At 39.5% G+C, this 17,159-nt stretch overlaps 1 protein-coding gene across 6 annotated transcripts in view; it reads right to left on the minus strand.

Moving 5' to 3' along the window:
* Positions 1-3,935, minus strand: part of LOC132189699 (probable transcriptional regulatory protein At2g25830) — a 56,636-nt gene extending 52,701 nt beyond the window's left edge. For all 6 annotated transcript variants that reach the window (XR_009441057.1, XR_009441060.1, XR_009441056.1 and 3 more), the window contains exons 1-5: positions 3,685-3,935; positions 3,426-3,595; positions 2,871-2,932; positions 2,368-2,524; positions 1,933-2,210 (exon numbers count right to left, since the gene is read on the minus strand). Coding sequence is in view for 1 of the 6 variants with exons in the window: in XM_059604472.1 (XP_059460455.1) it covers positions 1,933-2,210; positions 2,368-2,524; positions 2,871-2,932; positions 3,426-3,595; positions 3,685-3,781 (764 nt within the window). In the remaining 5 variants the exon portion in view is untranslated. The remainder of the gene's footprint in view (positions 1-1,932; positions 2,211-2,367; positions 2,525-2,870; positions 2,933-3,425; positions 3,596-3,684) is intronic.
* Between the last annotated feature and the right edge of the window lie 13,224 nt (positions 3,936-17,159).

Genomic DNA, 17,159 nt, shown 5'->3' on the forward strand with positions numbered 1-17,159 from the left:
TGGACTGACCAAGACCGAGGCCCAACTTCCTACGCCTATACACAGCCACCACCTTCTTCTTTCCCTTAAACTTTCTCTTGGGCCATTGTTCTTTCCCCTTAGACCCATCCACCCCCTCCACCTCCCTAACCTCCACGTTAATCTTCTTGGGCTGGGCCTCCCCTTGCTTGAGAGAGCCCCCTCCTGCCATACCGCACACGCACGCCCCACCAGACCTTGTGTACCCACTCCTTTCCTCCATATTTTTTATTAAAAAATCAAACCTCTCTAGACCCACGTCAATCTCTCCCCTCAACCTGTTCAACGACTCCTTCGCATTAATGAGTTCAGATTTTACACGAAACCAGGCCTGCGCCTCGAGCCTACCTACCCCCTCCCATCCCTTCACGTGATCATCTCCAACTTCCGAAGCTGCCATCATTGCCGAGGCATTCAACCTGCTCGCCGGAAACTGATTTCTGCTCGCCGGCAACCTATTAACAACACCCTGAGACCCCCCTGCCTTCAGGTTGCACATTCCTTCCTCGCCAGAGAATTGGTTCCTCTTCAGTTCCTCCACGCAACCGCCATCATTCCTCACCTGAATCCTCTCCTTGTACGTACCCACCCCCTGAACCGTGGAGGCATGGTATTGTTTATCCTTCTCTGCAGCAGCCTTGGCTATCGGCTCTGAATAAGCATCAAAACAGTCATCTGCCGGTTGCAACGACGACCCCAGCACCTCCGCGAAACTCCTCCTTCCCACCCCCTCAAACCTCTTCTTATCTACCGTGACCTCCCTGACCTCGCACAGTGCAGACTTAGCCAAACTCACCTCCGAGATGAAACGTTCCCAACCTTGACCAACTCGCGCTTCTGGTATAATAATCGATCCTCTTCTTTGCCTTCCATCATATTCTTCTACTGTCAGAAAACGTCCATTCCTGTTGGAGCATTTTTGCGCAATAATCCGAGGAAACCCTGCCCTGGATTGGTCCCAAAATACCTCTGTAGTTTCCACTGCCACCAAGTCCTTCACAATGCGCCCCAACCACAACAACTCATCCTTCTTCAAGAAAATGGTTTTCTGTATCCTACTGCTTCTTTCAAAGATCCTCACCCTTGAGCTTTTAATCAGTAACTCAAACTTCTTAGACTCCACTGACCACTTCCTCGATTCAGCCATAACACTAACCAACCAGCTAACAAGCTAGACACCCAAACAGGTCACACGCGCCACCCACACGCCTGCCCTCAGGCGTGGGTGGATGAGAGAGAAGAGAGAAAAGTGTGCATGAGGAAAATTAGAAATAAATACCTTGATTTTAATAAGAACTAATATTCTTGATTTAACTTTCGAGAATAAATTAAAACTTTTGAAGAACAAGGAAGGAGCCCACACTCCCTTGGTTATTTTCAATTATTAGTGAGAAGATCTAAAGGTCTCATGATCCCTAAGATCACATGTTCTTCACTAAGGAGCAAGAAACAAAGTTTTGCTCAAAAGCCAAGAAGTGGCCATTTTCTAATAGTAATTAATTCTTGTTCTGCAGTTTAATCTTAAATAGCATAGTTATTTACCTGCTCTTCATAAAGTTCGATCTTGGCTTGCGAATTCTTATTTTGATGCCTTGAATCCAGACATTCTAAAGTGAATTAACAGGTTTGAAAGGGTTTCTCTTCTAGTATTCACACACAAATCAACAAAATTAGGGCAAAGTTCTTATCTTTTTCTTGCATACTTCATTTACTTTACAAACTTTACTCCAATAGCTATCAGATAGTTCCCTCCCTGCATCACTGTCTAATCTAACTTTTTTGCATTTGTCAACTCTAATGATATAATCTTGTCAAAATATAATAACCTTAGAAACCAGGTCGTGAAACCTAGAGTTTAAACATGACAAATAAAGATTAGAAACATAATCTCTACGGAGCAAAGTGGAGTGTTACCTTTCCGACCTATCTTCTTCAGTATCATCTTCATATATTGGAGGTTCAATAACATCCTCAGCACCAGCATCCAAAGCAATGGCAAGGAGCTGGTCTTTGTCAACATCTGTGACCTTTACATTTACAACCCGGACACGTCTGAACTTGAACATTACAGATCCTGGATCTGCCATCTTTCCCCCATAGTCCTTCACTACCTCTCTAACAACTGCTATAGACCGCTTTATCTTATCTGTTGAGACCTCAACTACCATACTAACTCCACCATAACCATATACCTGAAAATAATAAAGAAGCCTTTTTCAAGACCCAAATAAAGCCATCCAGAAGTATCAATATGAAGTAAAATAATTGAAGTGTCAATCCTTGAAAACTAACTCTGAACAATTAAACATCATCCCTCAAATAAAAATGATAGATAATGTATATACCAACCTCGTAAATTTTTTCAATGTATGCCTCTTGTCCCTTCTCAGAAGCTTTCTTAATATTGCGGTCCAGAATTTCCTTTGGCACATCAAGCTCCTTGGCTTTCTCAAGTACAGCAGCCAGAGCCGTATTTGATATTGGATTTGGACCCCATTTCTTTACACTGGATCAGTGAAAAATATGGGCATTTTAGTCCCACAATTGTAAATATAGCACTGACTTAATATTATAGGTATGACCCATAGAAAAATGAATAAATAACTCAATGTACATCAAAAGTATAGACAAAGGTCATGACAAAACCTAACAAAAAATAGGGCAGCTAAAGAACTTCATGGCAGTTTCATGCTAATATCCCTCAGTAACAGAGAATACTACCAAGCAGCTTCCACTGTAAAGAAACTTCGGCTAGTAGGTAATTGGTAAGAGTAATGTTCTATACTTTCTTAAAAAAATGTATTTTCAGACTATGAATTCAAGAAAAGTTAACTAAAAATGGAGTATCTTACGCAGATACGACTTCCTTTCCAATCCTACAATATAGCTTTGCCTTCTTTGCATCTTGCGCCCCCTGCATTTAAATCACATTTAGAAAAACGGATTAGACTTAGGTGTTGTAGTTCACCTATGTTGTAGTTTGTTAAGGGTATCGATTTTATTTTACTTTTTTTCTTTTTCTGATGAAAAACTTGAAATTAAATCTCGACCCTTAAAAACTATAACATGGGTATTGTAGTTTTTTTTACAGCACCTAAGTCTAGCTTCAAACACAACGAAGTCAAGTCGAAAAAGGTTTGGAACAAAAAAGTGAAAATTTAAAGGGAAAATCTCTCCTTAAATATATTTAGGTATTTCATCAAACATATAGCGTTCAAGTAGAATTGCAACTCGTAAATACATCTTCAACAGACACGTCAGTGAGTCAGTGAGCACATACAAGCAAAACATTATTAAGATAAGTCCTCAAACTAATTCAAAAACACACTACAGTCAGTAGTCGTACAATGTCAAAGTTCATTGCTTTGTTACGAAAGCAAAGAAAAGCACGAACTGAAAGAGAGAACCTTTCTGCCAGCGATTTTGGAGGAACGCCTGCCCATACAAACAGGAGAGAATGTCCATATCATTCTCACTTGAACATAACGCCTGCTATACTTGTTTTCAACCAAATACAATGAGGAGAGCTGTGATATTGTTGATGAGGATGATAAATTTCTGCTTAGCAAACCATTTCCTGAATCACAAATACATATACACAGAGGTGAGCGCTGCTACCACTTCAAACTTGAAGAGAGTGAGAAATTCAGAGTGAGCGGGTGTTACTTCGGAGACCAAAGGAGTTGGGGCATTTGGAGGAGAAGCCATGAGAGAACCTGTGAAGAATAGCGCCAAATGCTCTGAATGACGAGGACGAACCCATTTCTTTTGCTTCTTTTTTGTTTTTATTATGTGGTATTCTTCTTTACCTCCAAATTTCCGATCAGAGGAAGCAGGGCAAGAAATAAGAAAGTGGAGATTTTCCAGACTACTTGGCTCGCGCAGCGTTTAGCCGCGGCCCGAGGGGGTGAAAAGCTTTGTCCAGCAATGCAACGATTGATTGTGGATATTATTTTTTAAGAAAAAATAAATAAAATTGACTCTTATTTCCTTCACCCGATTTTTAGAAAATAATATTCACGTATGACCAAAAAAAACCATAAAACACCTAGTCACCTAGCATTTCTCTTGATTCCTTATATATATATGGCCCGAGCCAAAAAGTATTATGGGCAAGAGCCAAGGCATAAAGTTTAGAAAAAAAAAAAAAAAAGCTACGTCATAAATTTAAATTTTTTTTTTTTTTTAATCATCTAAGGTGATGGGTTCAATGGCCCAAGGAATGATTAGGTATTGTAACGCACCGAAAATTAATTAATTAGTAATTAACTTCACAATTCATCTCCAGCCTTATCTCGCAAGAGACAAGACTCAGGGATCTCTATTCCTTAAAAGAACAAGATACTAAGCAGCGAAGACATTAAGAATCTATCAACATTAATCATTACAACCAGAATATCTAACAAAAATTATCATAGTAACTAAAATCATATTATACATATTCTCGTTACAAGGGATCTATGGTATACCTTAATATAGAAGCATGCATTAAGACTCTTAAGTCTACAACATCACCCAAAAGTACTAGTTACCATGAGCACCCGCCTAATCTCGTAATAAGTCCTCAAGCGCCACCCGGATCAAGTCATCCACAATAACCAGATGTTTTACGGTATCTATTTTCTGTTAAATTATCTATAACAACACATTTACATATGTGGAAAATATATGAAAAGAATACAAAGGTACGTCCGACGATTGAGTGAGTATAAATGCACATGACATATATGTCATTAATTGATGAACTTAGTTGTTTATAAAGCACATATAGCATTATGAGGTGACAATTTATCATAGATGTAATATAGATATAATATATGTTGTAATATGAGAATCATGTCATAGTTCAAACCATATGATCTACCTGGGATATTACCCATTCTCGGTAGGACTAACGCTGTTTCCGAGGGACTTGTAATACAATATCGGTGCCCCAGATATTGTACGCTACCGTCCATTACTAACAACCGACTAAGTTCGACCTCAGGTGGCCTACGATACTAATGATGTCTCTTATGTAGTGGCCAACCAATCAAACATGATCGTGCCAGTCACGAATAACTATTGGATGCAAGACTTATATAAACACACACATATTTAATCATAGAGTTTATCCTGTACGCACCGATATACCATGTCATACAATGCAATTAATCTAATCCGTCTTTTACATGCATGTTTTTACAAGTCTTGTTAATCAACATACATTTTCACAAAATAAAGTTCACAATAGTCCAAAAAGTATTTCATAAGAGTTGTAAATATACATATTTGATATATATAAAATAGTCATGCAATGCGGGAAAAGTAACAATAACTATCCATGTGAATTTGTACTCTCCCAGGTCGTAAGGCTCCTCCATAAAATGCTCTTGAGGCTCCACAACCTCGAATACTCCTTGAAACAAAACCTCCAAAAAAATCTCTCATTCTCCTTCAAGAACTCTCACAACTCACAAAATCACTCAAGCAGAGATTTTACAGGGCAACACGGGCGAAATAAGTGTAACACCCCCAAAACTAGCATTTGCCAGTGTAACGCCCCAAAAATTAATTCACTAGTAATTAACTCCATGATTCGTCTCCTAGCCTTATTCTGCGATAAACAAGACTCAGGAATCTCTACTCCTCAAAAATAGAGGATACTAAGTAGTAACAACATTAAGATTTTATAAACATTAATCATTACAACCAGAGCATTTACCAAGGATCATCAAAGTAGCTGAAATCACACTATACAAATCATCTTTACAAGGGATTCATTCTATACCTTAATATGCAAGCATGCATTAAAGCTCTTAAGTCTACAGTATAACTTAAAACTACTAGTTACCATGAGAACTCGCCTAATCTCGTAATAGGTCCTCAAGCATTTCCCAGATCAAACCCTCCATGATAACCAGATACTTTGCGGTATCCGTCTTCTGCTAAACTATCTATAACAGCACAGATGTACATATGGAGAAAAAATGGAAAGAATACAATGGTAAGTTGAATGACTTAGTGAGTATAAATGCACATGACGTACCCGTTATCAAATAGTTAACTCAGTCATTTATAAAACATATGCAACATTATGAGGTGACAGTTTATCAAGAATATAATATAGATATAATATATGTTGTAATATGATAATCATATCATAGTTCAACAGTATGATCTACCCGAGATATTACCACATCTTAGTAGAGTCGGCGCTATCCCGAGAGACCTATAATACAATGCAGGTGCCTCGACTATTGCACGCTACTGTCCACTACTAGCAGCCCGACCAAGTCCAACATCGGGTGTCCCACGCTACTAGTGATGTACGTCCTGTAATGACCAACCATTTGGCAATGGCTGCACCGGTCATGAAAACGCTGGATTCAAGGCCCACACACACACACATTTAACCATAAAAGTTAACCTGTATAGAAAGCCCATGGTCGTTATCCTGCATATACTAGTATACCATGTCATACGATGCAATTAATCTTATCCGTCTTTTATATGCATGTTTTACAAGTCTCATCATTATCTTGTTAATCAACATATGTTTTCATAAAAGAAAGTTCATAGTAGTCCAAAATGTATTTCATGAGAGTTGTGTATATATATATAGTCGTGCAATGCGGGAAAAGTAATAACAAGCATTCATGTGAGTTTGTACTCTCTCAAGTCGTCAAGCTCCTCCATAAAATTTCCTTAAGGCTCCTTAACCTCGAATACTGAAAAAAGACATATTATTAATTCTTAAATCCAAGTAAAACGAACTTAGAACATGAAAACATAAACTCTCGGACGACTAGTCAAAGTGGCGTTCCCTGGAACGCTTCGGGTCGTACGTCCAAGCTCAAGGCCGTACGTTCGCCCAGAAGGTTCAAATAGAACGTCAATTGTTCCAAACATCCTCCTACCCTCCCAAACTGGTTCTAAAGCTACCCAAAGGATTTCTAGAACCTCCTATCTCAAAATAATGTCTCCATGCATAAGAAAATACGTTCAACAAAGATGAAACGCTAAACCAACTGAAACCAAGATTAATGGCAATAACATAACTAGAAGCTCTACCAACTAAGCTAACTATGAAAAATACTTAAAACAACATAACAACTAAGTATAGAACAATCTAAGCTTAGAAGATTACCTCCTTGAAGCAAAACCTTCAAGAAATCTCTTATTCTCCTTTAAGAACTCTCACAACTCACAAAATCACTCAAGTAGCGGCTCTAGAGGGCAACAGGGGCAGAATGAGGCTTAAGGGCCGAGTGGGGAGGGATATTTATAGGGTTGAAAAGCATGTGGGTGCTACTGGAATTGTCCTAAAAAGTAGAGTACGTCCGGTACTATGGGCCGTACGTCCCCAGGGGACTAAAGGCTGCATCGTATGTATGCCCTCCCAGATGTTCCTAGTGACCCAAAGCTCAAATTAACCCTCTAACTAAGCTACTTAAGCTTAGTTAATTATTTGGGTCACTACAACCAACATGATAGGATTACTATTAATTACCGCAGTTTAACCAACTGGTGACTAAATGGGGAACCGCTCCTCTAAGCATTATCAGAGTTAATGCATAAGAAGTTGAAATAAATCTGAGAAATCTATAAATCATTACAGGTGCAAGTATAATCCTCAATTTGAAAACATGGAGCAACTAATAATATAAGACAAACTTGATACCACCATGAAGATCTCAAAGCAAAGTCTATAGTGGCAACCATGCCACTCTTGAGTTCTAAGAACAAGCTCCCTGTAAGAGTAATAACCGCGTAAGTCTAACGAATTAGTAAGTAAACCTCACAATTGGTTATGACATGAGCTCAATATTATTAAGCAGAAGTAAACATGCAATTTTGATAAACATTGAAAGGAGGTGTTGTCTCCGTTAATATACCTTGAAAATATCATTTGGTTTGATAAAGGGTGATGTCCTCCCGGCGGCAATCGCCTAAGTATTTTAACGCAGAAAACTAATACTTTAAAGGTCATAACTATCATATATGGTTTACCCGAGATATTACCCCTTCTCAGCAGAGTTATGACCGAGTCTGACCTTAGGTGTCCCACACTACTAATGATGTATATCATGTAGTGACTGCCTCTTAAGGCTGCACCGATCACGAAACAACCATTGGATTCAATGCTCATATAACAACACACAGCATTTGACCATAAAATCAAGTCTATATAGTAAGCCCATGGCCATTATACCACACGTATCGGTGCACCATGTCATACAATGCATTTTATCAGCCAGTTATTAAAGTAGTTACCAAGTTATTACAAAAAATAGATATGCTCATATCATATGCGTGGTCAGTCAATTGACATATCCCACGTTTTTAAGGAAAGCGTTCGTAAGTATTTACTTACCTCGTATGTTCGCTCGAATCCTCCGACATCACGAATCTCTACTATAACGAAACATGACTCATCGTCATAAGCAGTATTAGAGAATTATACGAGGTCCCATCTAATGAAAATGGATGGTTAAAACCTTTGTACAAATTTATGGGACTAAGGGGCATGTAACTCACTCTCTAGTCTAGCGCTTGTTCCCTAGGAGGAGCGTTCAGCCAAGGGCTAGGGTTTGGCCAGAAATCCCCAAAAATGCTTCTAGGCTTCTATCTAAGGCTGTGGCTTGGCATTTCCTTTCCTAGGCTTAAAATAAACACATATACCACAACGCAAAGAATCAAAAGGTGTTTAAAAGCCTTTTGAATGCATTCTTAGTTTTGTTAAGAAATAGGCACATCCAAATGCTAAACATATTATCATGCAACTTTTAAAGAAAACAAGAGTGGGTTGAAAATCTTTTGAAATCATTCTTTGCTTTTACAAGAAATGGGTACAAGAACTTGTCATGGTATCTTTAAAACTTGTAACACTGGAGAGTAGTCAACAATAGAAAATCATGAAGAAAAGTTTTAAGAAATTACCTTAGAAGATAGCTAAAGCTCCACACCTCCTCATTCTCCAAGAACACTCACAAACCTCACAAACTCACAAAAACCAATCAGGCAGGATTTCTTTAGGGCAACAGAGGCTAAAATAAGGGTTAAGGGTTGTATAGGGCCTGGGTTTATATAGGGGAAAAAGTTGAGGGTGCTGCAGGCAAAATCCTCACAAGATGCGAGCCCTCGTGTACTGTTCACAATGGGTTAAAAATGATTTTTAAGCGTGCAATTTGGGTATTGTCTAAGAGTCTAGAAATCGGTCAATGAGTGCTCGCGTACTGTAGCAATGAGCTCGTGTACCATTTACAAAATGTAAAAAATGCTCAGAGGTATGATTAGGTAATGCACAAGGGGTATTGCACTGTTCATGCAAGCGCTCATGTGGTCCTCTGGGCGAGCGCTCACCCAATGAGGGTACTTTGGGCTCTTGCTTGCTAAAAGGCATTAAGGGCTTGGATTAATCAAAGCAGGTTTAGGCCACATGTTTTCAGGTTCATTTTAAGGAATTATTAACCAGTTAAGAAACCTTTACCATTTTAAAAGAAATGGTGATTTATCAGGGTATTACACTATCCCCTCCTTATAAGAATTTTATCCTTGAAATTGGTTTTAGTAATAAATAAGATCCTCCCGGCAGAAAGGGTTTTCAAAAATCTCTTAAAAAATACTAGGATTGTTTAAAAGATATATATTGACAATAATATTAAAGCATGCATCAATAAATCCAAGGAAGAAAGGAAATGAAAAGGACGGAAAACAAAAGCCGTATACATACAAATTTGCCACCACCAAGGTGGACTTATAATGTAGCAAAATAGATACAACTACCATACAAGCCAAAAAGTCTTAAGTCTATAACAAAATAACCTATGATCGGCGTCGCTCAGATCGCCTCAGGCTAGGCTATACCAATCCACAATCCGGGTGCCTCGTGCACTAGGGCTCCCTCTCCCAAGGTGGACACTTGGGCTCTGGATGCCATAATCCCTCATATCGAGCGGAGGTCCCATCATGTGGTTGTACATCTGCTGGATCAGGGAGTGAGCGGCCTGCTGTGCCTCTCGTATACTCTGGAATTCACTCTGGAACTCTATAGACAACCTCCCTAACTCCAAAGTGAGGCTCCCCACAAATTGCTGGAGTCCATCAAGCGTGTTGTGGATGTGCTCGCGTACAAGATCATCCGCTGGTGTAGATGAGTAAGCTCCATCCGCCGCTCGTCTCCCAGATGCTGCCCGTGATGCTCATGTTGCTCTCAGTTCCGACTCGGCTCTGCAAAGATGGGACCTGCTCGCAACAAGGTATCGATAGGGCTAAAAATTTTGACAAGACCCGCGAACTCGGCACGAACACAGCACAAAAAAAATAGGTATTGGGTTTGGGCTTATTGGGTTTAGGTCTTAATCGGGTCTACCTGATTAAGACCCGGTTACATTCGTGTCTGCCGGTCGATTCGCCAGACCCGTTTATAAAAAAATAATAAAATAAAATAAAATAAAAAATTCTAAAGTCCCTAAGGCGTAAGGCTCGTGCCTCTCTCACTCTCGGCTCTCTCTCTCTCTGCACTCTCTGTCTCCTCACCGTCACTCGTCTCAGCCACGCCACCTCACTTCCTCGCCATCAGCAACTCAGCCGCGCCTCTCTCTCTTTGCACTCTTTGTCTCCTCAGTCCTCACCATCAGTCGCGCCTCCTCGCTATAACCTTCTTCAAAATTAGGGTTTCATTTCCTTTACTTCAAAACCAAAAGTAGAGAGGGCTTCACCGGTACATTGTTTTTGGTCTTGTAATTTTTCAGAATCAAAATTGTATGCTTTAGTTATTTGGAGTTTCGGTTTTCTGTATTTAGACGAATGTTTGGGTTTGGATTTGTGTTTTGTGTTTTTTTTTTTTCTTTTTATGTGATTTTTATGAGCTTTGATATGGATTTAGTGTGTGGAGAAATTCAACTGAGCTATTTTGGTTTTTAGAACTTCAATTGAGCTTATTATCCTATCATCTCATCATTTTACTTGTTATGCTTTGTGAGAATTACAAGTTTCAATTCTTAAATTATTCTCTTCCTCATTTAAGTTACCATATGTTTTTTGGGTTGAATATGTTCATTTATGGTAGTGGCCAGATTTTTGTCTTCAAATTGCACAAGATATTTAGGCTTAGTTATGATCTTGCATTGAACATGTAGTGAGCCGATTCTAAATCTAAATCTGAGTATATGTATTCTTTATATCTTTATTTTGAGTTGAATCTATCAATAGATGTTATACTACAGAGAAGAAATGCAATTGAATATGACACCTATCTACTTTGATTGAGGTTCCTATCCTCTGTTCTCATAATTTAATTTATGAATTAGTGCCTGTTCATTTTTCATAATTCTTCTGTTGTTATTGAGAATTACAAGTTTCAGATCTCAAATGATTCTTTTCCTCTTGAAAATTACAATATTTAGAAAGCTATGTCATTGTGAAATCAATTTTGGGTGCTCTGAATTGGGTACTTGGTGTTCCAATCTAAAGAATTAGGAATTTAGGTACCTTTGTAGTATATGGTACCTTTGTAATTTTCTTTGAATCTTATTAAACTAGTTGATAGCATATAGTCATATACTTTAACTAATGATTATGTGTGTATATGAATACTGAAGAACTTGTTGAAGATGCATTCGAGTCATTCGAAATTGACGACGATGTGGTTGAATTAAATTCACTAGAAGATGACTCTATTTCTGGAGCACAATTTGTTAATATTTCTTAAAATGAGCATATTTGTAGTGTTTCATAATTCATATCTTTGATTACATGGGATGGATAATAGATCCTTCAAGTAGACAACACCAAGCATAATGGCCCATGGGAACCTAATTTGTAATGAATATAATGATAATGGAGTTTTGAGTCTTGTTTCTTTTTTTCTTTATTATTTTGTTTATGTTTGCTTTTTTTTATTATCTTTTTCTTTATTGCTATGATGGAAATGTCATGGGAAATCTAATTTGATCCATATTCATTTCATATATATACCATTAAAAATAATTAATATGAACAGTAAAACAGAGAACATCTAGACTGGTCATAGCAAACGACTCTCCTTAAAGAGAAACTAAAATTATCATTACTGATTGCATTACATCAACCAAATGCTTTGGCTGAGAGCACATACCAGATTAAGATGGTAGTGAGGTTCAAGTTGATCATAACAATAACAATTATCACTACTATATCAATGGACAATAGGAGACAATAACAATTATCACTACTATATCAATGGGAGATCTTACAGAGAGGCTGCAGGGCCAGTCCAACAACTAGAATAAATACACATATTTTGTAAACTCGAAAGGTATTTAAGAAAAAATATGTCTAAGAAAGGAAAAATAATAATAATAACGAAAGCAAAAGGTATACATCATCAAACAAAGTGAGATGTGTAGCACAGCACCTCCGCCTATGATGGAAATGGACTATTTAAGACTAATATGTATCGAGTTGAAAATTGCTAATTTTGTGAATGTTTTTATTAGCAATTGCATTGGTATTATTATTACATTTTTTTTTTTAATTTTAGGGTTTAGGGTTTTTTAATTGGTCGGGTCGGGTCAGGTGCCTTCTAAGAAAACGGGTCGTGTCGGGTCGTGTCTACCTGATATGACCCGGTTATTTTAAACTGGCTAAATAGGTCATGTCGGGTTACCCGGCTATTTTTCGTGTAATAATCGTGTCAAACCCGCTGACCCGTTTAGCTAAACGGGTCGTATTCGTGTATAGGCTAATCGTGTAACGAGTCCTCGCAGGTCGTAATCGGGTCTTGTTAGGTACCTGTTTTGCCAACCACTATCGGGCATTCAATGGTCCCAAGGGCCTCATCTGCTCCTCTCCTGCTAGAGGCACTCCTGCGTGCTCTGCAATCCGGGTGACCAAGGCTCCGTACAGTAGGGAGGTGACTATCCCAGCCAGTTAGACCCCCATCATCGTCATAAGTACAAAGGAGCCAAAGTTAATGGAATTGTGGGTCAGGAGGGCGTATAGGCAGAGAGCCCTATCATACGTAATAATGGCAAGGCTCTGGACGTGGAGTGTAACAACCTAGGAAAAAGCGTTAGCCACATTTGCATTATTACTCCAAAAGGACTAGTCAATTTGAAGCTTCCCTACAATTCATTATAAAACCCAATTTCACCTAGAAACTAAGCAATGTGAGACTTAATACCCATGACTATCTTTATAAATCACACACTCTATGTAGGCTTCTTCTCATCTTTCCAATTTGGAATCGGGGTGTTACAAACTCCCCCTCTTAAATTCCTGACGTCCTCGTCAGGGCCACATCATGCAGTGCTACCACATGACTTGGCGTTACTAGGTGGCTCTGATACCACTTGTAACGACCTAAAGAAAAATGCTAGCCACATCTGCTCTATTACCCTAAAAGGACTAGTCAATTTGGAGCTTCTTAGAATTTATTATAAAGCCCAGTTTCACCTAGTAACTAGGCAATGTGGGACTTAGAATCCATGACTATCTTAATAAACTACTCACTCTATGTGGGCGTAGGTCATCTGGCCATCATCCTAGAGGGCATTGATCAGGAAGCCCCTATCTCTCTCTACGTCCATCTGATGGGTGCGCCCATCATCGAAACGCTCGACCAACTGGAGGCGGTTGGGAGCACTATCAAGCGGCCAAGGGTAATTAGGGTTGCGCTCAAATGGGGTCCCAGTAATTTGATGAAATAATGGTGGGAGTCACAGTGATAGGCCTGTCTCTCAGCCAAGTTTGGAAGGAGTCTGACCTTCGCCTATGCAAATTCGCGTAGAACTCATGAACTATATTGATCACCACTAGCCCGTGATCCTCCATCATTGGCACCCACCCCCGTGCATTGAGTGCATCTCGTACTCTCAAGGCATGATTGCCTACATCAGGCACGTTCATCCCTCTCTCGACTATGATATTGCAGGTGCGGTAGAAAGTGATGTATCGATGCTCTACCTTGGTGACCCTAAAGCGAGTGTGATCATAGTCAAGCTTGGCGTTGTCGCTATCGGTGTCAGTGCTCTCCTCATTGGTAGCATCGGAATCCTAGGCTGCAGGCTCCTCTGCAGTGGCCTCCTCCTCCGCCTCCTCAATCTCAAAGTCAGGGTCGGAGACGGGCTCTTGGACCTCCTGAAGTTGAGCCCTGGTCCTACGAAGTCGGGTCGGGTAGGATGAAGATGAAGCTGCCGCACTAGCCTTTGTCCGTGCCATAACCTGCACCAGATCAAAACCACTCTAATAATTCTAGTGCAACCTTAATGCATCTAACTACAATAGTGATGACGTAGTCCTAGAAACTGAAATTCCTCTCCTCAGGTGTTAAGAAATATGCAAGGAGGTATCGGGAAACATTTGGATGTCTGAAATGGAAATTTAGTAGAGTTGCAAAGGGGTTGGTTGTAGTTTAGAAATTCGGTCAAATGCTCAATAACATAGCAGGTGGGTTTGGTTGCAAGGGTAATCAGGTCATTTCAGACTTTTAGGCCAAATACCTAAGTCTGACTAGGTGAGAGTTGGTGGTTCCAATATCGGTTTGACTTTAATCTTAAGGTTCTTAAGAGGGTTTTTAATAATAAGAATGCTTTTAGGGATGAGAGGTGAGCAAGGTGAGGTCATCTAGGGGTAGGGTATTTTGGTCATTTTACAAGAACACCAAATTGACAAGATATTTAGTTCCTTTGAGTAACCCAACATAATGGTGACCTCAAAATGCGAGGGCACCAAGGCACTTGGCAAGTCATGGAAATTTTAGGTCTATGCTTTTAAGGGCGTCTTAGTAATTTTGCATTGAAAGAAGGTATCATCGAAATGAGTGGCACCACCTCATGGATAGTTCAATATAACGGCATCCTCAAGATGCATGGATATCAAGGTGATTGGGTAATTATAGAAATTAGGGTTTAGGTCTTAGGGATATTTCAGTAATTTTTGAATTCGGACAGAACACCAAAAAATGTTTGGGGTTAAGATTGATGGCTTGAGGTGCTCGGTACTGCCCCAAGGGCAAGCCCTTATAATGGCGACTTCAAGATGCGAGGTTGCTAAGGTATGAAAGTTAAAGTTTTAGAGCCAAGGGTATTTTGGTCGTTTTAAGGTTCGAACAAAAATGCTAAAATTCAATGGTTGAGTTCTCAAGTTAGGCTTCCAATTCCAAGGTCTAAGGCTCGATTTTATGGTAGGTTTGACCCTTTAACAAAATCAGGCCATTCTCAAATTAGGGCAAAAATCCCCAATTTGAAAGTGAAGGGTATTTGGTAATTTTTGGATTCGGACGAAAACTCCCGAATCCAATCAGTCCAAAGCATAGTTCGGGGTTCCAATCGAAGGTTTTGGGCCTCAATTGGCCTATGAGGCTAATTTGAAACCACAAAATTAGGAATTTTGAATTTAGGGCAAAAATCCCAAAATCCAAAAGTTAGGGTGTTGGGTTTGACGAAATTAGTCAAAGAAGTGAGCGAGTGTGAACTTAAGTCAATATAGGGGTGTTTGAGTCATAACCCATACATCAATTGCATGGTGAGGGCAAGGAAATTCAAAAATGCCATGAAATGCAACCAAACACAGAGGCTATTGTAGAGCATGATTCTAGTTCACAACCAACCAGCTAAATGCCATGAAATGCAAGAAATTAGAAGCTCTAAGTCAAAAACCCTAAAAATCATAAAACTAGAAATTTGAGTTTAAAACGTTAAAATCTCATACCTTGTTGTTGAAATGGAGTTTTGGGGCTTGAAATCCAAGGAGACACGGCTGAAAATCATTGGGGAGTTTTTTGGTTTGAGAGAAAATGAGAGAAAGTATAAGGGAATAGGAAAAATGAGCGCTCGGCCGTTCCTTCTAAAATCTGTGTGGGACTTTGATCGAGTGCTCGTCCTTGGGGGCAAGCGCTCCACCTGAGACCCCAATTTATATATTTTTATTTTTTTTGAAACCAGCAGTAAAGAAGAAAAACAAGGTAAGTCCTTAAAATAAGTGAGGTACCAAAACAAGGATGGTTAGGATTGAAATTGACACGAAAGTTAATTTTGCGAAATTCGAGGTATGAGTGAAATTCATTTTCCTTTCGAAATTCATTTTGGAAAACACTTAAGTTCCTAATACAACATGTACAGCTAAGTACAATGCATAATCTAACTGCCTAGCAACCTACCTATTCCAAAGTTACCAAATTCCTAAGTCTAGCACTCTCTGGTTGATTCTTTTGACAGGTCTTCTTCGTCCTTGACCAACGCTTCGTAGTCCTTGTCAATGTTGGAGAGGAAGGCAGCCTTCTGTTGGTCAGACCCAACTGGCAAAGCTCCTGTCTATGGTAGTTGGATCTCTTCTTACTCCATCTTAGCATACTCATCCACGATATGGGTTAGATGTGTGTGCATCTCACACTTCCTTTCCGCACTAAGGTAGGGGTTATATTTTTCGGGGACCGGTGGAAAATCCTGTACCGCTGATACGCTACGTCGTCTCCACTTTGTCATTGTCTAGCAACCTTTGGAGTCTGTTCGTGTTTCCTTTCCTTGGTTTTGAGCCCATGACTAGGACCTCGGCCTCCGAAAGGGCCGGGTTGAAATCTTGCGCTTGATGAGGCGAGGCTTATATCCAAGTGCATACGTACTCAGCTGGCCATTCTCGAATAGTTGCCCAGCATCAACACCCAACACGCATCTAAGTATAAAGCAGGATCAAGTGCCTATAACGTAGAGCATGCAATCCAGTTCAACCCTATACTAAGCAATCAATAAGGTTGTTACTGTAGTCTGCACCTCAATCAAACAATCATCAGAAACCTTGGTCTATCCTATGCTCTAGTTTGTTAAGATTTGTACCTATGACATTGCAGCCTATTCTCAGATTGTTCACTACAGTCGGCAAGACCGTATGCTTTAATACCATATTGTAATGCCCCCAAAACTAGCCTTGGCCAGCCTGGCAAGGTTACTGACAATTACCCAATTTAACCAACTGGTGGCTAAATGGGGAACCACCCCTTTAAGCATTATAAGAGTTAATGCATAGAAAGGTGAAATAAATCTAAGAAATCTATAAATCATTACAGGTGCAAGCATAATAATCAATATAAAGACATGGAGCAACTAAAAATATAAGGCAAACCTGATAACAACATGAAGATCTTAAAGCCAAATCTGTAATGGCAACCATACCACTCTTGA

Source organism: Corylus avellana, chromosome ca8, assembly GCF_901000735.1.
Source record: "Corylus avellana chromosome ca8, CavTom2PMs-1.0".
NCBI lineage: Eukaryota > Viridiplantae > Streptophyta > Magnoliopsida > Fagales > Betulaceae > Corylus > Corylus avellana.